Genomic DNA, 26,037 nt, shown 5'->3' with positions numbered 1-26,037 from the left:
CTGGAAACTGAGGATAGAGAGTACAGAAGCTGTGGGGGCATCATAGAAAATGCTTAGACCATGACACAGGTTGAAACAGAGGTCATAAGATACCATGAACAGCCCTGAAATCAAGGAAAGCCCCTGTGGATCCAATGGAGGGAACCACGTTTATGGGATGCTAGAGAGGCAGTGCTGGACACGACACAGTGCTGAATACATGGGGCATTAAAACTCATATGTACAAGGAATCCTCTGACTTATTCTTAGGATAAACCATTTGTGCAAAACTAAGCAGTTATGGCATCTGAACAGGAATACATGATAACATTAGCCAGCAGGCGCAGTTTTCCCTCACAATATAAACGTGCAGCTCTGTTGTCCATTATCTAAGCATAACCCATATTCATTCTGGCAGCCCTCGGTAATATCACAGGATGGTAAGCACCAGAATCAGAGACTTGGCCCATGATAGGGGAAAAGTAAAGAGCACGAGGGAAGGCACTGAAAGTCTACCGATTGAAAAATGCACAGAGGCACTGTTACCTCTAATTTCAGAAGGCATCTGATCAAAGCCAACAGAAAAAGACTTGACAGACTCTCTTTTTTTTTTTGTAGCACACTACCAGACATAGGGCTGCTCCCTGTCATCTTCTTACCGTTTTGCTAACACAGGGTCCCCAAACTTTGCAAAATAAGGGCCATATTAAACACTTCAAATAATCGAGAGCCCGGGGGGTATTTCCTCCTCAAGGGCTGCTGAGCCGGAGGGTGGGGGAGGGAGGATAGAGGAAGAGAAAATCCCTCAGTTTGGAGGAGGGGGGGGGGGGGGCCATGTCTAGCCCTTTTGGTAATTATAAATGCCAGGGAAGGGGCAGGGGTCAAGGTCAGCTCTAGGGCAAATGGCACCCTGGACAAAAATTGCCCCCCCCCCCAATCAACTCTTCAGCATAATCGGTGATGGCGGCATCAGTTCTAGGCGACAGCGCAACTTGCCCTACCCAAAGGCCAGCACTGGCTGGAGGGTGTGGCACATAGGATCAGTAATCGTTCTAAATGGCCGCAAAGTTGTTAACCCTGGACCACACCAAGAAGCCTTGGCCTCTATCTGCCCACCTAAGAAATCAGAAAGAGTGATGTGCACTCTGTCTCCATTCCCCCCCCCCCCCCACCCAATCTAGAGCCCCTACTCCAGGGAGAGACCCTCTGACTTGGTATCTGGGTTGCAGTAATGAAGATTTCTGCACCCTTCGGGGATGATGTCCATGCCCTCTCCCCCCCATCTCCAAAGAGATGGCAGCACCGCTGGAAGGTCCAGGAACCATCAGCGGGGCTTTCCCTAGCAATCCCACAGCTCGGTACCGCCAGTGCCTTCCTCCTCACGCTCTGTGGCCAAAAGTTCCTGATGGCTGTGTTACAGCCTCTATCCCTGTTTTTGGCCCGAATGGCTCCATCTGCACCTGCAGAACTAACATCAGCAATTTGTGGGGGGCCTGGCACGCCCCACCGCTGCTTTGACGTGATGACACTCACATGTCCAAGGACTTCAGCTAGCGGCGGCAGTGGAATGCACTTTCACGACCGGCACAGCAGGACAGATCAAACGCCTTTTTTTCATCACTGCTGCAGGCCGGATCAAACTCCTGTTTTTGCTGCTGGACCTTGGGCTATAGGCAAGGGCCCCCTGTGCTTACAGGTCAAGCCCTCACCCACTCCCATCGTCTTTATAACGCACTGTATGCTTCACTTGTAGGTTCAGGAAAGGCCATCTTTTGCCTTGAACCGATGGAGAGTTAGCATCACAAAACTAGCCAAGAAACGTGTGGCTAAACGAACCGAACGGCCTCACATTACATTTTTTATTGATCCTTATTTGCACCTATTGGAGTGCATCCTGAAACTTGAAAGCACTGGGGGTTACCAGCTCAATGATCACTGCTCAAGTGTCAATGGCAACCAGAACCTAGGCACCCGTTGCCTCTAGCTATCCGGAAACACATGAATGCGCCGTCAGCTCTATACTGTAAGGGACGAGCTTGATGAAAAGGGACAGGTTTTGGTTTTTTTTTTGGTAGAATTTGTTATTTACCTGAGTTACTTTCTTCTGTTCCACATTTGTCCTGGCCTCTGCTCTTATCCAAGTGTGAATTTGGATTTGTAACCTAAGCCTTCCCCGCCTAACCCTCACCCATCCACCCCAAATTAGAACTGAGAAACAATTGTTTGTAGAGACACACACTAGACAATGTCCTTCTACTATGCACTATACGAATGATGAGAACAACCGCCTGTGAGGAAAATAAAAGAGGCAGCTACTATCAGATTCTCATAACAGGTGGGGCATACAGGCCAGCATTCTCTTATTTGTATTTTCTAAAGAAAAAAATGGTATACAGAACATAATCCATCTAACGAGAACAGAGAGTTCCTCAGAAACACGCAGATGGCCATGGCTGGGGTGGTCATGCAGAACCCTTTTTGGTACCTGAATTCCGTGGCGGAGTCCAAAAGCGAGAGAGAGCAAGAACAAAGTTACTCATAGGAGCTGAGAACATGACAGCAAAAAGTCGCAGACACGGTCAATGGCAGAGCTGGGATTGGAACCGAGGCGAAGGGAGATAAGGTGACTCATCGCAGAGTCAGTGTGAGAGAGCAGGGGATTAGCACTGAGGCACAGGGAGACAAAGTGACTCATTCCAGCCCCCCCCCCAGCGAGAGCCAGGGATTAGAGCTGAGGAACCTGAAGAAAAAGTAACTACATTATAGAAACCTGGGCAGGAGGCCAAGCTCATAAGAAAACCTCAATCTGAAGGTTATTTAAGTGCATCAGCTTCTTTTCCAGTCCGCTCGACTATGAAAAAAGGCCTCCTGAGCAGAACTGAAGCTTTGCATGCATTTACTGTCCGGTGCTAAAGACCCTGGGCACAGACAGGCGGGAACAAAACCCAGGTTTTAATTCAGACAGCACTACACAAAGACGACGGGATCACAGAATCTGCAGCTGTACTTTATTAAGTAAAGATAAAATAGGATCCCTCTGTGGAAAGTAGACTTACACATCCTTTGTAAATGTGAACAAAAAAAAGGCAACAGTAGTCATGAGATGTTCACCCCCCAAATCTGCTCAGAGCTCTTCCCCCAGGGCTGAAGAGAAAGATGTCAGGCACACACGCACGCACGCACGCACGCTAGCCCTTAGCAATGATCAGTCACAAGTTACCCCTCCGCAGGCCCTGGCCATCTGAGAGATTTCATTACTAGTCACTTGCTTTCTAGCAGAGTGGGGAAGAGGAGGAGGATGATTCAGAGGCCCGGAGGAGGCTCACTGTGGAGAAAAGAACATTTTCTTTAGGTTTTCATTTGAGTACATGGTTGAAGAAAAAAAAAAAAAAAGGCATAAAGGATGAGAGAGAGGACAGAATGCAGACATTTCTGGCTTGGCAATAACCCCCTTCTGAAAATATTAAATCTGGGCACAAAAGATCCCAAACTGGACAAATCGGAAGCAAATCTGGGGAGAGGCTTGCAGTGTCACATCTGTCTGCACCAAACACCGGTTCCCCTTTCAGGATCCCTCCATCCCATCCGGCAGAGATGGGCGCTAGGTCGCTCCCAGGATCCATCGCGTCTGGCAGGGATGGACAACTCTTGTGCCTTTCGGGATTCATCACGTTTGTCTGAGCTAGACAATTGGTCCATTTTTGGATCCATCACAGCTGTTCAGCTGGATACTTAGTCCTTTTAAGGAGCCATCAACAAGATAGGCACATGATTTCTTGAAGAATTCATCAAAGCTGTCCAGGACAGACACACAGTCCCTTTTAAGATCCATCACATCTGCTCGGGGTAGACTCGTTCCCTTTTAGGATCCAATGCAGATGCCCAGGTAGACACTCGGTCCCTTTTAGGATCCTTCACATCTGCTCGGGGTAGACTCGTTCCCTTTTAGGATCCATTGCAGATGCCCAGGTAGGCACTCGGTCCCTTTTAGGATCCTTCACATCTGCTCGGGGTAGACTCGTTCCCTTTTAGGATCCATTGCAGATGCCCAGGTAGGCACTCGGTCCCTTTTAGGATCCTTCACATCTGCTCGGGGTAGACTCGTTCCCTTTTAGAATCCATTGTAGATGCCCAGGTAGACACTCGGTCCCTTTTAGGATCCTTCTCATCTGGTTGGAGCACTCATTCCCTTTTAGGATCCTTCACATCTGGTTGGGACGGACACTCGTTCCCTTTTGGAATCCATTGCAGATGCCCAGGTAGACACTCGGTCCCTTTTAGGATCCTTCACATCTGGTTGGTGCACTCATTCCCTTTTAGGATCCTTCACATCTGGTTGGTGCACTCATTCCCTTTTAGGATCCTTCACATCTGGTTGGTGCACTCATTCCCTTTTAGGATCCTTTACATCTGGTTGGTGCGGACACTCAGTCCCTTTTAGGATCCAATGCAGATGCCCAGGTAGGCACTCGGTCCCTTTTAGGATCCTTCACATCTGCTCGGGGTAGACTCGTTCCCTTTTAGAATCCATTGTAGATGCCCAGGTAGACACTCGGTCCCTTTTAGGATCCTTCTCATCTGGTTGGAGCACTCATTCCCTTTTAGGATCCTTCACATCTGGTTGGGACGGACACTCGTTCCCTTTTGGAATCCATTGCAGATGCCCAGGTAGACACTCGGTCCCTTTTAGGATCCTTCACATCTGGTTGGTGCACTCATTCCCTTTTAGGATCCTTCACATCTGGTTGAGGCGGACACTCGGTCCCTTTTAGGATCCTTCACATCTGGTTGGTGCACTCATTCCCTTTTAGGATCCTTTACACCTGGTTGGTGCGGACACTCAGTCCCTTTTAGGATCCAATGCAGATGCCCAGGTAGGCACTCGGTCCCTTTTAGGATCCTTCACATCTGGTTGGTGCACTTATTCCCTTTTAGGATCCTTTACACCTGGTTGGTGCGGACACTCAGTCCCTTTTAGGATCCAATGCAGATGCCCAGGTAGGCACTCGGTCCCTTTTAGGATCCTTCACATCTGCTCGGGGTAGACTCGTTCCCTTTTAGGATCCAATGCAGATGCCCAGGTAGGCACTCGGTCCCTTTTAGGATCCTTCACATCTGCTCGGGGTAGACTCGTTCCCTTTTAGGATCCATTGCAGATGCCCAGGTAGGCACTCGGTCCCTTTTAGGATCCTTCACATCTGCTCGGGGTAGACTCGTTCCCTTTTAGGATCCATTGCAGATGCCCAGGTAGGCACTCGGTCCCTTTTAGGATCCTTCACATCTGGTTGGTGCACTTATTCCCTTTTAGGATCCTTTACACCTGGTTGGTGCGGACACTCAGTCCCTTTTAGGATCCAATGCAGATGCCCAGGTAGGCACTCGGTCCCTTTTAGGATCCTTCACATCTGCTCGGGGTAGACTCGTTCCCTTTTAGGATCCAATGCAGATGCCCAGGTAGGCACTCGGTCCCTTTTAGGATCCTTCACATCTGCTCAGGGTAGACTCGTTCCCTTTTAGGATCCATTGCAGATGCCCAGGTAGGCACTCGGTCCCTTTTAGGATCCTTCACATCTGCTCGGGGTAGACTCGTTCCCTTTTAGGATCCTTCATATCTGGTTGGGGCGGACACTCAGTCCCTTTTAGGATCCATTGCAGATGTCCAGATGGACCCTTGCTCCCTTTAATTTCCTCTGATTATGGAAATTCTCAGATATACACACTGATTCATGTTCCCTCTCAAATCAAGATGTTGAAACCACTCTGCTGCACAATTCTTTGTTCCTCAAGGCACCAGCAGCAGTACAACCTTCCTACCCCTTGTGCAGATGCTTCCTAGGACTGGGTATGTGCATACGGTATCTGCTTTCCTCCCTACTCCATGGGCTATGTGTGTATCCTCCCTTCCCCTACAGACCAGGTATGCACATATCCGCAGTACGGATTGGTAATGTGTGTGAAGGACAGCATGCACAAGAGTCCAAGTGTGTGCATATTTATACAAACACATAGGCAAGACATTGCTGCTGCTGGGAATGGGAGGAAGGTGGCACACATGATCTGTTCCTGTATGTGTGAGGAGGCCGTGAGTCGTATGGGACAGGAGTTGTACAGGATGGACTTCTGGGACATGAGTGGTACAAGATGGGTTCCTGGGCACACGAGAAGGGCGGGGGTTATACAGAATGCTGCTGGTGCCCCTTACAAGTCCAGAACAAAGTGATTAAAGGTTGCCGGCATCTCTGCGGAAAACGGCTGCAGTCGGTTGCTATGCGAGTCCCATTTCCTCCAGCACACTGCGGGGTGACTCATCCTCCTGCGGCAGAGACAAGACAAAAGGAGATTGAGGGAGAGGAGCTGAACAGTGCCGGTCAGTACCCCCACCTCTGGCAGCTCCAGTCTCAGTATTCAGATTCTTAGCACAGACGTTCCTCTCCCCCTCCATGTCCCATTACGGACCCTCCTGCCTCCTCTAACCCCAGCATGGCTCCCAGTGCCTCTTGCACCTCCACATCCCACCCCCCTGATTCTCAGCAATGATGCACCCCTGCCACACCCCACCCTTCCATCTCTAGCATCTCTGCCTCCCAGCACTGACAGATCCACCTTCTGTCTGTAACTCTTCCCCCTTTCCCTGACTCACAGCTTAGATTCCTCCATCTTTCAAATACAGTGATAGAACAGCAGCAGATACCCGGTGTGCAGCCTGCTGTCGGCACCCTCTGCCCCTCTACATCATGACAGAGGTGAAGCCACTGGCCTTTTCAGCATTAGAGAAACAAACATGTTCTGTGCCAGAGCTAAACCGCATCATCTGTGTGTGTCACTAATGATGCACTGAAGGCTGTGGGATGGATGAGTCACCCCTGCAGCAAAGGCACATCACAGATTACAGCCAAAGAGAGAGAAATACACCATGCAGAGACACCCCTCCACTCACCAGTTAGAAACGGAGAGACACCCATCCACCATTCAGCACAGAGCGAGAGATAGAGAGAGGAACATATCTCAAGTCAGAGACACTCATCAAAGAGTAAGAGACTAAGATACACATACACCACCACCGAGCTACAGACTGAAAAAGACATACGCACACAACATCCAGAGACATGTACCTGCTACAGATGAAGGGACAGACACACATACACCATCCAGAGACATCACCACTGAGCTCCAGACTGAAAAAGACATACGCATACAACATCCAGAGACATGTACCTGCTACAGATGAAGGGACAGACACATATACACCATCCAGAGACACACAGCCACCCACCACTGAGCTAGAGACTGAAAGAGGCACACAGATATCCCAGCTAAAGACACCATCCACTTTTACAGAGCTAGAGACTAAGTGACAGACACCCATACACAGTCAAGAGTGGCTCACCACAGAACTAGAGAGAGAGACACACACACCAGCCAATAACAGACAACCCCCGCCTACACCTGAAGTGGAAACAGAGAGACACACATATATCCATCACAGAGCAAGAGACAGAGATATATACACACCAACCAGACAGAGTCCTTGAACCATCACAGAGCTAGAGATCTAGACAGAGACGCATGCACAATCCAGGGAACACACACACACACACCTGCCCACCAAAGAGCTAGAAACAGAAAGACACACCTTATTCAGAGACAATTCCACCCACCACTGAACTAGAGATACACACATACAGCATCCCAAACCCACCAAACAGCCTGAGACAGAAAAAGACACACGCACAAACATTCACAGCGCACGCGAGACTCACCAATCCCGCCCTGGCACAGAGACGAACACGCTACAGAATCTGAGCAAGAGATGCACACGACAGGATGCACCTGCGGCATCTCAGGTCAGTGGCATCGCTGACGACAACCACCCTCACACCAGGCCCCTCACCTCCTGTAACATGTCAGACTGCTCAATGGCCTTCAGCACGCTCTTCTTTGATGTGTCCTGGATCTCTCCTCCCATCAGGAACTCATCCAGGATGAAGTAGGCCTTCTCAAAGTTAAAGATAATATCCAGCTCGCACACCTGGAAGAGAGCGGCTAGGGATTAGCAGGAGAAAGGGGCCTCCCTGTGAAGTTTGTTCTCCCAGGACAGCAGCTCACCAGTGGGGGCGATGTTACCGGATGCTGCTGACCTGGGGGACACACGTCCCCAGCAGAGGACTGGAAGACCGCTCTGGGCATGCGCCCGCAGATCTCCCGTTCCCCCAGCCGGGCGGGCAGGCTTCGGGTCTACAATCCAGCTAATGAGCTCAGCACTGGAAGGGGAGAAAGGAGGGAACATCCGTCCCTGGCTAAGGATGGCCTTCAACAAACAAAGGGGAAACAATAAGCTGAAATAATACAAAATGGGCCTGGGAGGGTGCTGGATCCGGGCTCCGATCTTCAAAGCGAGCCTGCAGAACGGACTGCCCAAACCTGCTGTCGCGTCAGGAGGCCGCACTCACAGTAACACTGCTAAAACAGCCCAAAACGCTCCATTCGGGCTGCCCCGTGCCGCGGCGGGTTCACCTCGATGCACAAAAGGCCGTTACGGGCTGGACCTCGGTTCGGGGCTTCTTGGCATATTTCAGTGCAGATTTGATCAGCGCAGACGGATGTGGCGGTCGGGACCCGTGAAATCCCTCAGTCGCCTGGGCTGGGTTATTTGGATGAAGCCTTCCTTCTCAAATGCCATTCAACTAGCGCTCAGCGCACCTGGCGCAGACGCTGACCCTCGACACTCGGACATGGCTGAAGAGGCTCAGCTGCAATGCGTAAATCACTGGCCCTCTGAGTGGGACTGAGGCAGTTGAGGCCTGTGGCTCGGCACTCTTTCTGGGCTGAACGACCACCTCTGCCACTCGCCTCCGAAGTTCCCCCTTCAGGTTTGTTCATCCAAAGTCAACGGGGCTCAGCGAGACCGACTTTCTTCAGGGGGGTCTTGCAAGGCCTGTCAAAAACCGTCACAAAAGGGGGCCTACTAACGTGGAAGTCAAAAAAAAAAAGAAAGAAAGAAAAACTTTACCATCCATCACATCTGCTCGGTAAACGTTTACGGAGTTCAGAGAGATGGGCGCTGTCAGATGAGGTCACCCACCTGCCATGGCTAATTCAAGCCCTGCTCGTCAATGGAGAAATCTAAAAACAGTAAAGGAAAGACAGACAGACAGACTAAAAGCCCACCGGGGAAACAAAGAAAACCCGCCAAGAATTTCTGCAGGGAGAAACGACCACAGCAGAGCTCAGAAAGGTAACCATCTATTCCGACGCAAGAGGAGGAAATGAGGCGTCTCGGAAACTGCTCCGCATGCCCAGAGGGGTCCTCGAGTCTCTGCTGGAAAGCACCGGAGACTGTGCTCTGTGGCGGCCCTTCTGTGTGACGGGGCAAACTCTTCGCCTTTGGAGAAGCGCGGGTTCTGGTGAAGATCCTCTCTCCCTAGGTGAGGACCAGCAGGCCTTCCTGCCACACACGAACCTCGGCACAGCAGAAGGCACCTGAGCTTGTACCAGGCAACGCCATTTCTTGCTGCCGAGGGAGAGCTCACGTGCCAGATCTCATCGCTCCATCTCAGGAAGGGGCCCGGAGAGTCCGTGCCGGGACGTGCCAGGGCTGCAGAGGTTACTCTTGGAGTTAAGTAACCCAGGGAACAGAGGTGAGCAGTAGCAATGCGTTCTGCCACCAGGGGTGGCAGAAACATATTCTAGCCTTGGTTATTTAGCCATCGAGGCAGTAAGAGGAGGTTGGACAATTTCACAGGCATCCAGAAACACAGCCTTGCTTTGACAGAGAAACAGGCTTCTTCCATGGTGCAGCCTCGGCATGGCAGTGCCACAGAATCCCCTGCCTACTATGCAAACAGCCAGGCTGTTCACCTCAGGGATCAGCCAGAGAGACATACCTACGACCACAGATTAGTTAGAGAGAGCCGCACACATACACACACGCATGCCACCCACCTCACAGGATAACAGAAAAATACTCACGCTGCCAAAATATTTATCAAGAAGTTCAACGTATCGATGAATCAGTTCCAGAGTAAGGAGCTCGTTGTCCTGAGTTTCAACTGCACAGCAGAAATACAGGCTAGCATACCTGAGAATGAAGGAATGAGAGACAGAGAGAGACTCACAGCTGAAATACAGGCTAGAGTTACATAAAGGCAGCTCTGGAGTTTTGTGGCTGAAGGGAGTTCAGGAGGTTGTGTGGCTGGGGATATGTGCCAGGATGATCGGGAGGTTGTGTGGCTGGGGATACGTGCCAGGAGGATCAGGAGGTTGTGTGGCTGGGGATACGTGCCAGGAGGGTCGGGAGGTTGTGCGGCTGGGGATACGTGCCAGGAGGATCGGGAGGAGTGCGGCTGGGGATACGTGCCAGGAGGATCGGGAGGAGTGCGGCTGGGGATACGTGCCAGGAGGATCGGGAGGAGTGCGGCTGGGGATACGTGCCAGGAGGATCGGGAGGAGTGCGGCTGGGGATACGTGCCAGGAGGATCGGGAGGAGTGTGGCTGGGGATACGTGCCAGGAGGATCGGGAGGAGTGCGGCTGGGGATACGTGCCAGGAGGGTCGGGAGGTTGTGTGGCTGGGGATACGTGCCAGGAGGGTCGGGAGGTTGTGTGGCTGGGGATACGTGCCAGGAGGATTGGGAGGTTGTGTGGCTGGGGATACGTGCCAGGAGGATCGGGAGGTTGTGTGGCTGGGGATACGTGCCAGGAGGATCGGGAGGTTGTGTGGCTGGGGATACGTGCCAGGAGGGTCGGGAGGTTGTGTGGCTGGGGATACGTGCCAGGAGGATTGGGAGGTTGTGTGGCTGGGGATACGTGCCAGGAGGATCGGGAGGTTGTGTGGCTGGGGATACGTGCCAGGAGGGTCGGGAGGTTGTGTGGCTGGGGATACGTGCCAGGAGGATCGGGAGGTTGTGTGGCTGGGGATACGTGCCAGGAGGATTGGGAGGTTGTGTGGCTGGGGATAGAGCAGTCACCTCTTATAAACAATCTTCAAATCTCTCCACTCCAGGAAGCTGCACATCTTGGGTTTGCGTGCCAGGACCACTTGCATAAGCTCCCGGACCATCTTCTTTTTCTCTCGGTCTGCAGTGGCTATGTACCATTTCTGCAGTCGCAGCTTCCCCTGGCGGCTGAACAGCATCATAAAGCGCATCTGAGAGAGGATGAAAGACGCAATTACACATTGTGGGAGCCAGAGGTCACCGGACACAGACTGACAGCCACCAGGAGTCCAAACAGCTGCACTTGTAAACATTCTTTAGCCTTATAAAAGGTAACAGATCTACCAGCTACGTTTTTCTGTTTACCACGGTCACAACTTTTCTCCCTCCTCACTGCAGAGATGATATCTCACTCTTTATAACCTGAAAGCTTCTCCTGCTTGCTGGTGTATAACAGGCACCTTGGACAGGAAGGAGGCGCCCTGATCAGAACCACACTGATACAGGTGAAGCATGAATACAGCACGGACAGCTGAAGAACAGATCACCATCAGCGCCTCGTGCAGGCGTCACACTGATACAGGTGAAGCATGAATACAGCACGGACAGCTGAAGAACAGATCACCATCAGCGCCTCGTGCAGGCGTCACAGTGATACAGGTGAAGCATGAATACAGCACGGATGGCTGAAGAGCAGATCACCATCAGCGCCTCGTGCAGGCGTCACACTGTCACAGGTAAAGCATGAATACTGCACGGACAGCTGAAGAGCAGATCACCATCAGCACTTCGTGCAGGCGTCACAGTGATACAGGTGAAGCATCAATATAGCACGGACAGCTGAAGAGCAGATCACCATCAGCGCCTCGTGCAGGCGTCACACTGTCACAGGTAAACCATGAATACTGCACGGACAGCTGAAGAGCAGATCACCATCAGCACTTCGTGCAGGCGTCACAGTGATACAGGTGAAGCATCAATATAGCACGGACAGCTGAAGAACAGATCACCATCAGCGCCTCGTGCAGGCGTCACACTGATACAGGTGAAGCATGAATACAGCACGGACAGCTGAAGAACAGATCACCATCAGCGCCTCGTGCAGGCGTCACAGTGATACAGGTGAAGCATCAATATAGCACGGACGGCTGAAGAACAGATCACCATCAGCGCCTCGTGCAGGCGTCACACTGATACAGGTGAAGCATGAATACAGCACGGATGGCTGAAGATCAGATCACCATCAGCGCCTCGTGCAGGCGTCACAGTGATACAGGTGAAGCATCAATATAGCACGGACAGCTGAAGAACAGATCACCATCAGCGCCTCGTGCAGGCGTCACACTGATACAGGTGAAGCATGAATACAGCACGGATGGCTGAAGAGCAGATCACCATCAGCACTTCGTGCAGGCGTCACACTGATACAGGTGAAGCATCAATATAGCACGGACAGCTGAAGAGCAGATCACCATCAGCGCCTCGTGCAGGCGTCACACTGATACAGGTGAAGCATGAATATAGCACGGACGGCTGAAGAGCAGATCACCATCAGCGCCTCGTGCAGGCGTCACACTGATACAGGTGAAGCATGAATACAGCACGGACAGCTGAAGAGCAGATCACCATCAGCGCCTCGTGCAGGCGTCACACTGATACAGGTGAAGCATCAATATAGCACGGACGGCTGAAGAGCAGATCACCATCAGCGCCTCGTGCAGGCGTCACACTGATACAGGTGAAGCATGAATACAGCACGGACAGCTGAAGAGCAGATCACCATCAGCGCCTCGTGCAGGCGTCACACTGATACAGGTGAAGCATGAATACAGCACGGACAGCTGAAGAACAGATCACCATCAGCGCCTCGTGCAGGCATCACAGTGATACAGGTGAAGCATGAATACAGCACGGACAGCTGAAGAACAGATCACCATCAGCGCCTCGTGCAGGCATCACAGTGATACAGGTGAAGCATCAATATAGCACGGACAGCTGAAGAACAGATCACCATCAGCGCCTCGTGCAGGCGTCACAGTGATACAGGTGAAGCATCAATATAGCACGGACAGCTGAAGAGCAGATCACCATCAGCGCCTCGTGCAGGCGTCACACTGATACAGGTGAAGCATGAATACAGCACGGACAGCTGAAGAGCAGATCACCATCAGCGCCTCGTGCAGGCGTCACACTGATACAGGTGAAGCATGAATACAGCACGGACAGCTGAAGAACAGATCACCATCAGCGCCTCGTGCAGGCATCACACTGATACAGGTGAAGCATGAATACAGCACGGACAGCTGAAGAACAGATCACCATCAGCGCCTCGTGCAGGCATCACAGTGATACAGGTGAAGCATCAATATAGCACGGACAGCTGAAGAACAGATCACCATCAGCGCCTCGTGCAGGCGTCACAGTGATACAGGTGAAGCATCAATATAGCACGGACAGCTGAAGAACAGATCACCATCAGCGCCTCGTGCAGGCGTCACACTGATACAGGTGAAGCATGAATACAGCACGGATGGCTGAAGATCAGATCACCATCAGCGCCTCGTGCAGGCGTCACAGTGATACAGGTGAAGCATCAATATAGCACGGACAGCTGAAGAGCAGATCACCATCAGCGCCTCGTGCAGGCGTCACACTGATACAGGTGAAGCATGAATACAGCACGGATGGCTGAAGATCAGATCACCATCAGCGCCTCGTGCAGGCGTCACACTGATACAGGTGAAGCATGAATACAGCACGGATGGCTGAAGATCAGATCACCATCTGCACCTCGTGCAGGCGTCACACTGATACAGGTGAAGCATGAATACAGCACGGATGGCTGAAGATCAGATCACCATCTGCACCTCGTGCAGGCGTCACACTGATACAGGTGAAGCATGAATACAGCACGGATGGCTGAAGATCAGATCACCATTAGAGCCTTGTGCAGGCGTCAAACTGATACAGGTGAAGCATGAATACAGCACAGAGAGGACCCTGATGAAGAGAGAAACTTCATCAGGGTCCCACAAAGATGTTGCAATGATTCGGCTTGACAGGCAACTTGGGGATGGCAATCTCTCACTACAGAACGTGAAGCTGTAAGAGCAGGGCTACGTCTCTCCTTTCAGTGGATTGGCTTCTCCCTCTTCCTGCACATTCCTCCACCTCTCTCTTAGCTCCACTACTCCCAGAGGTGCAGGGGTGTTTGGCTGGGTCTGTGGGTGGGCAAACCTCTGCACTTTGAATATGGCACAGGCAGGGCACCTCTGGAGGCCGTCTGCAACGTGCAGAAGACAGCGACAGCATCTGGAATGCTGCTTGGCCAGAACCTTTTTCCAAAACTTCCCATTAAGGTAACGAAACGCTCTCAGTCCTCTTCCTATAAACAGTGTGCACGGCTGTAGCAGAGATAAGGCAGGGCCTCATCTTTTCCTAGGACCAAGGTTTTTTTCTGCTCCCAAGAACTCATCCTGCGCCTGAGGGTTCCTCTTTGCTTAGCTTGCATGCACCTTCTCTATTCCTGCGTGCTCAGCCTCCTCACCTCACTGTTCTTATAGCTCTGTTTCTTCTTTTTTTAAATCTTACTTTCTTCTAAGATCAGGTACATCTCCTTTAAACTACTTTTACACACAATGGCGACTGTAGGGTAATAATCAAGTTGCCCGCACTGGTGGAAACCCTGTGGATTCCACCAATAACGAAAGCAAAACCCTGTGCCTAGTAACCGCAGAGACTTGCAGCTGCTTTTCCCAGCCAAAAAAAAGGCGCTGTAAGTTTGGAAAACCCAAACCCACGCGTGCTGTTGCACCTCCCAACCTCACCTGCCCAAGGGAACACCTCCATAGCCCGCCTGTCGCTGAACAACCTTTACCCGTAGAGAGGATGGCCCAACTCAGTGACCACAATGCTAGCCTTTTACCCAGACAAGCTGGCTTGTCCGAACATTGCCCTCCTCTACCCAGCTTCCATAGCGCACATCCCTTCAGCAACAGGAAACAGAGGTGCTCTGATGGATGTGGTCAGGCTGCAGAAGGACAACAGTACATGTCCATTCGAGTTTTCAAATATATGTGCACTATTTTACACCCACGGGGCTGTCTGCAGAAATAACAGGTGCAAAGTGCGTAGGCCCCCCTATGCATGCCCGTATTCTGCACTGGCTAATGTCCAAAAAGAAACTGTCTTGGGAAAAAGCCTATTGATTGACTGAAAACGAGACACAAGGGGCTGGAATTAAAATGGTGATTTTTCACAGTGGAGCAAGATAAATGGTGCCCCTCACGGATCTGTACAACACGTTTAGAAATGATCTGGGAAAAGGGAGTTAAACGCGGAGGAGGCCAAGTTGGCAGAGGATACAAAATTATTCTGGAAGAGCTGCAAGGGAGAGCTCGGAAAGCACAGCGAGTGGGCAAGAGAGGGGCACAAAATTGTTTCAGCAGAGATAAGAGCAGAGCAAGGCATGTGGAAGAAAAGCAAGCCAAACTTCCCATGCACAACAACAGGCTCTGGTGCAGCTGGTACCATTCAGAAAAGAGAGCTGGGGGTCACTGTGGATTAGTTCTCTCCAAGCAACGGCCCAATGTGGGTCAAGAAGACAACCAGAATGCTAGGCATTATTACGGGAGGACTAGCCATCCACGCCATTATGCTGCTAGACCAAGCCATGGGGTGCCCTCAGCTTCCACCCCGTCTCAGAGAGGTCCTAAAACAGTACCTGACTGTAAACCGATGTGATCTCTCAGATCGAATGTCGGGATATAAAAATAATAAATAAAGAAACCCCAGCACTTCAGCTGGAAAAGGGAGGACAGGACAGGGGTCATATGCAATCATGACAGGTGCACAGAGAAAGGACACATCGGAGTTCTCTTCTTCCATTCCCCCATTATAAAAGAACTAAGAGGCGGCCAGTGCTGGCTGGAGCTAAGGTGCAAGAGGAAGTTCTCGTGTGCCAGTAATTTATCGGATTCTGCCAGGAGAAGCTCCGTCCTGCCGCCCGTGCTATGGGGCACCAGGGATCCCGCCGAGAAAGGGCTCGCAGCCGCGTCTTTGGCTTCTCCTACTCCACCGTAAACGCTGGAGCTCAGAGCCGTGGATATTAAACAGGGCTGATAGGGGAAAGCTGCCCAGGTCATTTCAGATTGGTGGCACTGAATATCAGTGCTCAAAGGTCAGAATGTAGCCCCCTCCCAGCACGGTCTCTTTTTCTCTGGCTAGATTTGGTGCAGGCACAGCCGGAGGGGACTTTTCACATCTCAGGTTTTGTTTGGGGAAGCTGGAAAGTTACCCCTGCAAACCTTTTGATTAGTGACCCTTTTACGGCCAGGCTGCTACTGGACGAAGGAGCTCTGCCATTCACGAGGCCCGCCCCATCATGCTGTTCACAGGAGTGCCCGGCAGCAGAGACCCTCGGGGTCAGCTACTTTGCTGCTGTCACCACACTGTTATCACCACTGCTTCCTTTGATTTTCCCGATGACCTGCACGCATAAAACCCTGTTTACTGCACATAAGGGATGGTGGGAAAGTAAAAGCATGTGCATCGGTTCAGCCGTCCAAGTGACGTCCTCGGCAGACGTACCTCGGTGCAGGCAGGTTCATGGCGTGCAGTCGGGTATTTGCGTGCAAGATTTTCAAAGGCCTATAAATATGTTTTGGAAATGCAGGCTAAAGTCTCTGCAGAAAAGATACACGCGGACTTTAGCCTAAGCATGCGCACTTATAGAATTACTACGCAGCCTTAATAGCCACTGTGCGATAGCAGGATGGGGATCTATTTATCGTCTGGGGCCTTGCCAGGTACTTGTGAGCTGGACTGGCCACGGTTAGAAACAGGATGCTGGGCTTGATGGGCCCTCACTGGTACAGAAAGAAAAATAAGGAGGACTCCTCCCAGGATCTGACCCATATTGTCTCGGATCAGACTGCATTTCTGGGCTGCTGGTTGCTATTTTTCCTCCCCCTCCCCCCCGGACCTATAGGGAGTTTTTCCCGTTCACTCTTTTGTAGGAAGTGTTATTTTCTCTGTCAGTTTTGGGAAATGGGCATCTCTTTGTATTTCACACAGCACAGGAGGAAATTCATTCCTGGCTCAGTTTCTTCAATCGTGCATTGCATACAGACAGTCTTGGCTTCTTGGACATCAATACTGAAAGGCTGTGTGGGTAACAGTTACCCCCTACAAAACCTGATGTTCAGATATATCCAGGTAAGTCCCGCTGATTATGTGGGAAAAGTTACACCAGGATAAATGCGCCACTCCCCGGCTCTTGGAATATTGACTTTTTGCAGTTTTCAGTTCAGTTTTTGTCTACATATTTCTAATCACTCAGCTGACAGCTACCATTATACAAGAAATAAGGGCAGGGAAGGGACAGAACCCAACCCTGGGGTACCATTTCTTCTGAGGCCCAAAGGTTTCCTTGAGTCCTGCCAGACCAGTCCACTCTCACCAGCAGATGCAGGCAGAGAACGTGTTTCTTTATATGATGTCATGCTGGGACAGCCTCCTCACTCGAGAGAATGAAAAGATGCTCAGAAACTCTAAAGCCATTGGAAACTTTCACTTCCAGACACTTCTACCCCTTAACCAAAAAGGAGCCTTCATAACCAGATTTGCAAAGGCTGGTAACTTCCACGGACTGATTCCAGTGAAAAGACGAAACAACCTTCGGAAGAAAGAAGAGGCTCCCAAGTCTGAAACCATTAGGAAAGGATCTCCACACGAGAGGGCTTGTAGCTCCGAAATTCTACTAGCCAAACAAATTGCTACCAGAAAAACCTTTAAAGTCGCCCTGCGCAGCGGCTCAAACAGCGCTCCTCCCATCGCTTTAAGAGCCAAGTTTAGGCTCTACAGAGGACACCCGTTCTGCACCGGGGCACACGAATGCTTCGCACCTCGCAGAAGAAAACGCATCACACCCGGACCCTTAGGAAGTTGAAAGCCAAACCTTGCTGCACAAAAGACAAAATGTGGGCCAGCGAAGCTCGAATGGGATCCACACTGGGCTCCTTGCACCAAGCCTTGAAAACCTTCCACACCCGCATATATTTATTTATTTTTAACTTTTATATACCGATGTTCCTGTATAGGATACATAATCGCACCGGTTTACATGAAACTGAACTGTCGCCGAGGGGCGGATACAGTGAAACAAGTGGTACAATGAACATGCGGAAACAATGAACACGTGGAACATTAGCAATACATTATGATATAATAAAATAACAACAACATAAAATGATAGTAAAATAGATTACAATAATAATAATATAACAAAATTAATAAAATAAACTAGAAACATAGGGCTATGCCTAATGAAACTTCTAAATCATCTTTAGGGGAAAGTAACATGGTGGGAGAGGTGGCGTAACTGGATAGAATGGATTAGAGAGGTGGCATAACTGATGGATAACAGGAAAAAACTAACTTGGTAAGCAGGCAGGTTATGAGGGAAGAAAACCACCGTGCATTAAGACATTTAACTTAAAAGGATTCATAGAAGGACTAAGTGACTTGTAGCTGTGCGAAGGTCCGCGGCTAGGTTAGGGGATTAATGTAGTCTTTGTCTCCTGGAGTAGTCAAAGATCTGGGGCTATATGGAGTGCCGGTATAGATAGGAGGGTTTAGAGTCACAAATCTGGTCTATAGTTGGACATAAACCAGGGAAGCCTTAGTGTGAGGATTATCTCTCAGCAAAGGCCTGGCTGAAGAGCCATGTTTTCAGTTTCTTTTTGAAAACCAGAGGGCAGGGTTCTTGGTGGAGGTCCGGCGGGAGTGAGTTCCAAAGGGGAGGACCAGCTGTGGAGAGGGCACGCTTCCTTAAGGAGGTTTTAGCCGGTGAGGTATACGGCATGTCCTTGTATGCTCTTCTGATGGGTCTATTTGAAATGTGCGGCCGTAGTTGGAAGGTTAGATTGAGGGGGGAGATATTGTGCAAAGCCTTGTGGATCATCATGAGGGCTTTAAAGAGAATCCTGAATTGGATTGGTAACCAGTGAAGGTTCTGAAGGATGGGTGGATGTGTTCCCTTTTGTTGGCGTTTGTGAGAATCCTGGCAGAAGCATTCTGGACCATCTGTAGTGGTTTAATTGTGTTGGCAGGTAGACCCAGAAGGAGGGAGTTGCAGTAATCCACTTTGGATAGGATGTTAGATTGTAGTACCAAGCGGAAGTCTCGGAGGTGTAGGAGTGGTTTTAGTTTTTTTAGTACCTGCAATCTGAAAAAGCATTCTTTGGTGGTGGTGTTTACGAATTTTTTCAGGTTAAGTTGGTTGTCGAGTAGAACACCCAGGTCTCTCACATGTAATGAATGATTAATTGATGTTTTGGCTAGTTGGGAAGAGTTTGAGGAGTTGAGGAGAATGTTGTTGTTGTCCTGAGCTATTAGAAGGATCTCTGTCTTGTTGGTATTGAGGATGAGGTTGAGGCTGGTGAGAAGTCTGTTGATTGCTAGAAGGCAGCTATTCCAAAGGGACCAGGTTTTGTGAAGAGACTCGGTGATAGGGATGAGGATCTGGATGTCGTCCGCATATAGGAAGTGGGTTAACTTTAGGTTAGTGAGTAACTGGCAGAGCGGTAGGAGGTAGATGTTAAATAGCGTGGGTGAAAGAGATGATCCTTGGGGGACTCCCATGTTGGAACTGACTGGGTGTGATTCTTTATTGTTGATCCTTATCTTGTAACACCTGTTTTCAAGGAAGGATGTGAACCAGTTGAATGCAGATCTTTTGATGCCAATGTCTGCAAGTCGTTGTAATAAGATCCTTTGGTTCACGGTGTCGAATGCCGCAGACAGATCCAGAAGTGCGAGTAGGTATGGTATGGTCTTTTTCTAGGTTTAGGAGGATGGTGTCCGAGAGAGTAGATAGTAATGAATATGCCAAGGAGGTGGACTTTGTGCTTGCAACAAAATGGTACTAACATTCTCCGGATAACCCTTTTCTCTCAGGTGCCTCCTCTCAAAAACCAAGCCATGAGAGAGAAGCTATCCACCTGATCCAAAAATATGGGACCTTGGCGCTGCAGACTGTGAAGATGAGCAAGACACAGCGGCCCGTCCACTGCGAGATTGATTAAATCCGCAAACTACGGCCTACAAGGCCATTCCAGTGCCACCTGAATTACTTGCCCCAGATGAACTTCTATCCTTTACAAGACCTTTGCCCACTAGTGGCCACGGTAGGAACACATACAGGAGAATTGCGTGGCCATGGGAGGACTAAAGCATTGACTCCTTGTGCCCCATGCTCTCTTCTTTGACTGAAGAACTGCGGAGCCTTGGCATTCTTCTGCGTTGCCATCAGATCCATGCAAGGGACTCCCCACTGGTGACGAATCAGGAGCATGGCCTCTTCCAACAACTCCCACTCTCCAGGATCTATCTGCTGGTGAAAAAACAAAGGGGACTACCTTACACCATGGAAAGACTTTTATTTGGGCTTTTCTAATAAAAGTCTTTCCACGGTGTAAGGTAGTCCCCTTTGTTTTTTCGCCTTGGCTACGTGGGACCACCTTCCGGTTTGTTTCATTGGTCTATCTGCTGGTGACAGAGGAAATCCACCTGCATGTTGTCCAACCCCACTATGTGGGAAGCTGCCAGCACCTCCAGATGCCGCTCCACCCAGTGCACTAACTCCTGGGCCTCTTTTGCCACTGCCTGACTCTTGGTACCGGCCCTGCCGGTTGATATGAGCCACAGTCATTGCATTGTCCAACAAAACTCACTGGCCTGCCCTGTACAAGAGGAAGAAAGGCTTGCAACGCTAGATGCACCACTCTTGTCTCTAGACAGACCACAATGCCTCCTCCAGAGAGCAGTGTCCTTGCGTCACTTGAGTCTGATACATAGCCCCCCAACCAATGAGGCTGATATCGATTTTGACTACTATCCAACTGGGGGACTTCCAAGGTCACCCCGCAGTTCAAACTGTCCCGACACGGCCACCAATCTAGACTTGACCTGGTGCTTTCCGTAAGAGGCAGCGGTAGATGAAAATTGTTCTGATGCCGGGTTGCACCAGGAGAGAAAGGTCAACTGAAGTTGCCGCATATGAGCAAACGCTCAAGGTACCAATTCCATCGTGGAAGCCATAGACCCAAGAACCTGCAGATAATCCCATACTCTGGGAACCACACTGCTCAGCCATCTACAAATCTGTCCCTGGATGTTGCCTACCTGCTCCTCGGTAAGAAACACTCATCTGAGCATGGTGCCAACGCATGCTCCCAGGAATTCCTGAACTTGAGACAGAACCAGCTGGCTCTTGGGAAGATTCACAACCCAGCCCAGGGACCGTAAACCCTGCAGCACCACTGCCACCGCCTAATGACAAAGGTCCTCTGAAGTTTCCATCCGTAAATGAGGAACCTGGAGTTCCACATTTACCTTCTTTAAATTCAAGATCGGACAAAAAGCGCTGTCTTTCTTTGGAACCACAGAATAAATGGAATACCCTCCTGTTCCCTGCTCCATGACAGGTACTGGAATTAAGGTCCCCAACATACATAGACGACTGAAGGTCTCTTGAACCACATGTCTCTTTTCGGTCGTAAGCACAAGAGGACTTTATGAACAAATCCTTTAATGGGCATGCAAATTCTAAAGCATAACTGTGCTCTATCACACTTAGGACCCACTGATTCGATGTGAGCTTGGCCCACTCTTTGAGAAAACTTGTTAACGGACCTCCAAATTTTGGAATGCAGAAGTGAGCCAGTCTCGCTTCATTGGGTGGACTTGGAACCAGAGACCCCCTGACCAGTACCATTTCCGGTCAGTCTCCTGTCTCAAAAGGACTGATTCCAAGACTACTGCCTCCTGGTGCCTTGTGTCTGACCTCCTCCTGAAGGACAAGGCTGCTGGGAAGGTTGGTTCGACTGGAAACAAGCCTGTGCTGAAGAGAAACCTCTATCAACCCTCGGCTTGTTCTCTGGCAGCTTGTGCACTTTGGTCTCTCCGAGATGCTTCACAAGCTCCTCCAAGTCCTCTCCAAAAAGAAGCTTCCCCATAAAGGGAAGTGACTCCAGCTGAGACTTAGAGCAAACATCTGCCGACCAGTTCCTCAACCAAAGAAGCCTCCTAGGGGAGACCACAGACATCATAGATAGAACGGAAGTGCATATGAGATCATACAAAGCATCCGCACCGTAGGCCACCACTGCTTCCAGCCTCTCAGCCTGCTTTACATCTTCCACGGATAGCGTCATACCTGATTGCAATTGCTGTACCCAGAACAATCCAATCCGGAGTATAAAAGAACTGCATACAGCAGGGTGAATGTCCAATTCTGACACCTAAAAAATCTTCTTTAGGTGTACCTCCAACTTCCTTAGGCGCCACTGATCCTGCTCTGGAATCATAGTCTTCTTTGTTACCACCGAAAATGAAGCAGATCCAAGGTGTCTTCCAGCAAGGGATACAACTTCTCCATGGCTCTGCAAACCTTTAAATCTGCGTCTGGAGCTTCCCACTCCCAGAACACCGACTTCACAGATTTATGGAAGCAGAATGCCTTCGCTGGCCTCCCCAAATCCTCCATGATCGGATCCACCTCCTCATGATCCAAAACAGCCTGGAGTTCCTTAATCCCCGGATCTCTCAGGTCACGTGGAATAAAGGGCCATAATTCTTCCTGGTGGAAGAGACGGACCACTTTCGGATCATCTTCCTCCACCGAGGGTGTTTGATCCTGCGCATCCTCAGGGTCCGGACAATCCAGAGGAGGATCCACCCCAATGGATCATCAGAGGATCCCCATCCTCCAAGACCCCCCGAGGGATTGCCTGCATTCCCCGAATGCAAATGCTGGCTGAACTCTGGCTGCACCACCAGCTTGAGGTGATCTATGCCTCTTAGCCGAAAATGGCTCATGCAAGTCCACTGGTTTGTGAAGGCAATGTCCTGCTGCCTGTTTAGCCAAAAAAACCTTGTGCAATAAGAGCATCAAATCCGGGGAAAAAACCCCTGGAACTTCTCGATCCTGCTCTAGGAGGCCTTCCACCTCCTCTCCCAACAAAGATTCCTGGGACCCCTGGGGTTCTGAATGAAGTGCCGGTGATAGAGGTGGAGGAAAGGCCAAGTCCTTAGTGACTCTCTCAGCCAAGGCAGCAAAGAAGGACAAAATGGCCACCATTCCTGCCGAAATCGGGAAGGCAGCATCAGGCTGCTCGACTCTCCCCACACTTCCTGCAGAAGCTAGCCGCCTGTCCGGGCCTTTAACTGCACTCCCCGAGCTGTCTTCTCCCCTGGAGAGGCAGCGGGAGCAAGAGCCGGTAAGGGAAAGTCACCACGTGTCTCACCACCCACCGTGCACTGTCCACCGCACAGCATGGCCATCACTGCCTCACAAGTCCGCCTGCAAAGCGCCGCAAGAATTGGCTCCTAATACGCCCAACTTCCCGAAAGCAGCACCGCCCGGCCAAATCACCCGACCGGCACAAGTCAAAATGCCTTTTAAAATGTTTTTTTTTTTTAATATATATAACTTTACATAACTTCCTTTTGGTAGTTGCAGGCTCTGGCTAACTGTAGGAGGGGGGGAGAGGGAACTGGCCCCACCAGATATCTCCCCCCTCAGCGGGTCATAGATCTGGATAGGCTCAGGAGATTCCAACCCCTCTGCTCATCCACTCTACCTGAAAGGATCGCCCCACCAGGACCTACCAACTTTTAGGGAGGGTAGCCAGTCAATGAATTATAAACCTTCTATCTTTTTATTTTAATTATTATTATTTTTTCTCAGTCTGCAGGTTTTGCAACACCTTCCATCTGCTGGAGACAGAGAAATACTGACGGACTGCAGGTGGCACACCAGGTTATGAAACAGTGAAACTTTCTGTCTCCATCTGCTGGGATGCAAAACCCTGGAGTCTGGACTGATCTGGGTATGTACAGGGAACCAATATCATATCCTGCTATCCCAGAATTTATAAGCAAGCATGACATCAGAAAATAAAGGAATTCTCTGCCTCTACCTGCTGGCAAGAGAGCATCTGAATTGGTCTGGCTGGATGAAGAGGAAAGGAAGCATTTCTTGGCACAACACCTGCTTAGCCTGTGTAGCCCATCCCTACAGGATGTGGTAGAAGGAAATAGTATACCTGATATTATACAAGATTAGACGAATCTATATGGTTAGCTAGAGCAATCACAGGCAGTTACCACTTTACCCAAGTCAACCCCATCAGGTTGATCCTGGCCTGCTGTGGCATGAGACAGGTTGTTCCTATTTTTCATAGGAACATTAGAATTACATCTCCATGAGTGTAATGACTGCAAAACCAGACCCGGATCCACCTCTTATTCTAGAGAGAGAGAGAGACTTTGGACTGGTTTTGGGTTTTTTAAAACTCAAGTTCCCATCGCAGGGGCACCGTGAGATTTGCAGGGACCAAAATACACCAGTACGCCAGGGAGTGGGAATTCAGAAAGCCAAGGGCCGGCCTAAAGCCTCAAGAAAGTGGCAGCTCAGCGCACATGACTGCTGGATGCTGGGCACCGTCCGCATGCTACCCACTTCCTGGAAAAACCTGTATCAAAGCTTAATAAACTAACAAAAGCGGCGAAGAGCCTAGAGCAAGACTTCTCCCTCCACTTCCGGACCAGCAGCTCCTTCCGGTCTCTCACATCCGGGTCTAAAGCCGCCACAGGCCCCGCCCCTTCGGGGCAGGTGAGCTCACCTGAGCGAGCCCCCCCTCCCCCCCCCTAGCTCGATCAGCCACCCACCGGCGTTCTTACCATCCTGCCCGCACCGCTCGCGTCCGCCCCCGCTCTCCGCGGGACCTTAGTCCCGCCGCATGGCGCCCGGCCCGGTCACCGCCGAGTCACACCCGGCACCGTCAGCAGCCGCGACCGAAGCCAAGGAAGGCGGAAAAGAGGGCAATGCGCCTGCGCGGCCCCGGAGCAGGGGCGGAGCACGGCCGTTCCCCATGGCAACCTGCCGGCCCCCCCCCTGGACCGGGCCCGTGCTCACCTGCTCCGCCCCTTTCCGGAACCCGCCTGTCTGGGGTCGCCATGGTAACAGGCTCCGGGCGGTGGCCGCGCCCTCTGCATCCGGGGCTCGGGCTCCATGACAACCAGGCAGGTGAGGCGAGAGGAGGACTGAGATAACCCAGGGAGGATCAACCTGAGCGCAATGTAGAGTGGATAGGCCAAAGCTCAGAGGTAAGATAGACCTGAGAGGCGAGATAAAGCACATGGCCTACAACCCAGGGAGTGCAAGTTCGAGAGCTGCTATAAGTGATAAACTAGAGGTGATTTAGAAAGGCTGAGTATGGAAAGATGAGGCATTATGGCATAGGTAGGTTAGAGAGTACTCAGGTAATTTAGGGGGATGAAGGCTAGAGAGAGGAGAGATAAATATAGGGCAGCGCTTCTCAGCCCAGTCAGGTTTTCAGGACATCCTCAATGAATATGCATGAGATAGATGAGCAGTGCATGCAGATCTATCTCATGCATATTCATTGTGGATATCCTGAAAACCGGACCTGCTAGGTGTGTCCTGAGGACTGGGTTGAGAAACACTAATATATTTATTTATTTTATTTAGCATTTGTTTATATACCGAGGTATAGCATAGATGCCTTCACTCCGGTTTACATATGGAACAACTTGTTACATTGAAAGATTTAAAACTTTAAAGTTTAACAATAGTGAGAAATGGCACCAAAAGAAGAGATATGAACAAAGAACATAGAGTAAACAGGGTAGATACACTGAATAGATAGGCAGAGATAACTGGGTTCTTCAAAAAGGAGGTATCAGTGGCTTGAATCAGTAGAGATTGTCCAAATGGAATATTTAAAGATGGCAGTTAATGGGATTATAGTATAAAGTCATTGTGAGTTGCCTTAAGAGTATGGTTGAGAAGCCAAGACTTTAGGACTTTTTTGAAGGATTTGGAGTAGTTTTCTTGCGCTGGTGAGGAAGTGGGGTAGTGAATTCCATAGTTTTGGTCCGATGATGGAGAAGGCTCTGTTTCTGGTGGAGGATAGTTTGGCATTTGGGAGTGAGGGAATCACAAGTTGAAGTTTACTAGAAGTTCTTGTTGTGCGTTGAGGGCGAAGTATGTGTATAATGTCATCAAAGGCAGTGTAGTCGGCTTTGTAGATTGCATTG

General features: G+C 50.4%; 1 protein-coding gene across 4 annotated transcripts; it reads right to left on the bottom strand.

The window, feature by feature from the left end:
• Positions 1-2,965: 2,965 nt before the first annotated feature.
• Positions 2,966-24,824, bottom strand: AP1S1 (adaptor related protein complex 1 subunit sigma 1). Of its 4 annotated transcripts, XR_003853071.1 has the most exons (6): positions 24,646-24,824; positions 10,945-11,123; positions 9,949-10,057; positions 7,871-8,008; positions 5,300-6,292; positions 2,966-5,252 (listed from the first exon to the last, which is right to left on the bottom strand). XR_003853071.1 is itself a non-coding variant. In XM_029580739.1 (5 exons), the coding sequence occupies exons 1-5, from the start codon at positions 24,658-24,660 to the stop codon at positions 6,245-6,247; spliced, it is 489 nt and encodes a 162-aa protein (XP_029436599.1). In that variant the 5' UTR covers positions 24,661-24,824; the 3' UTR covers positions 2,966-6,244. The 4 variants fall into 4 exon arrangements, 3 of the variants coding, with proteins under 3 accessions (XP_029436599.1, XP_029436600.1, XP_029436601.1); XM_029580739.1 differs by having other exon boundaries at positions 2,966-6,292; XM_029580740.1 differs by having other exon boundaries at positions 2,966-6,292; positions 24,658-24,813.
• Positions 24,825-26,037: the final 1,213 nt, after the last annotated feature.

This window comes from Rhinatrema bivittatum, chromosome 16 (genome assembly GCF_901001135.1).
Source record: "Rhinatrema bivittatum chromosome 16, aRhiBiv1.1, whole genome shotgun sequence".
In the NCBI taxonomy this organism is placed as follows: Eukaryota; Metazoa; Chordata; class Amphibia; order Gymnophiona; family Rhinatrematidae; genus Rhinatrema; species Rhinatrema bivittatum.
Note: the sequence above shows the minus strand (reverse complement) of the source record. Positions and strands in the feature narration are given on the sequence as shown.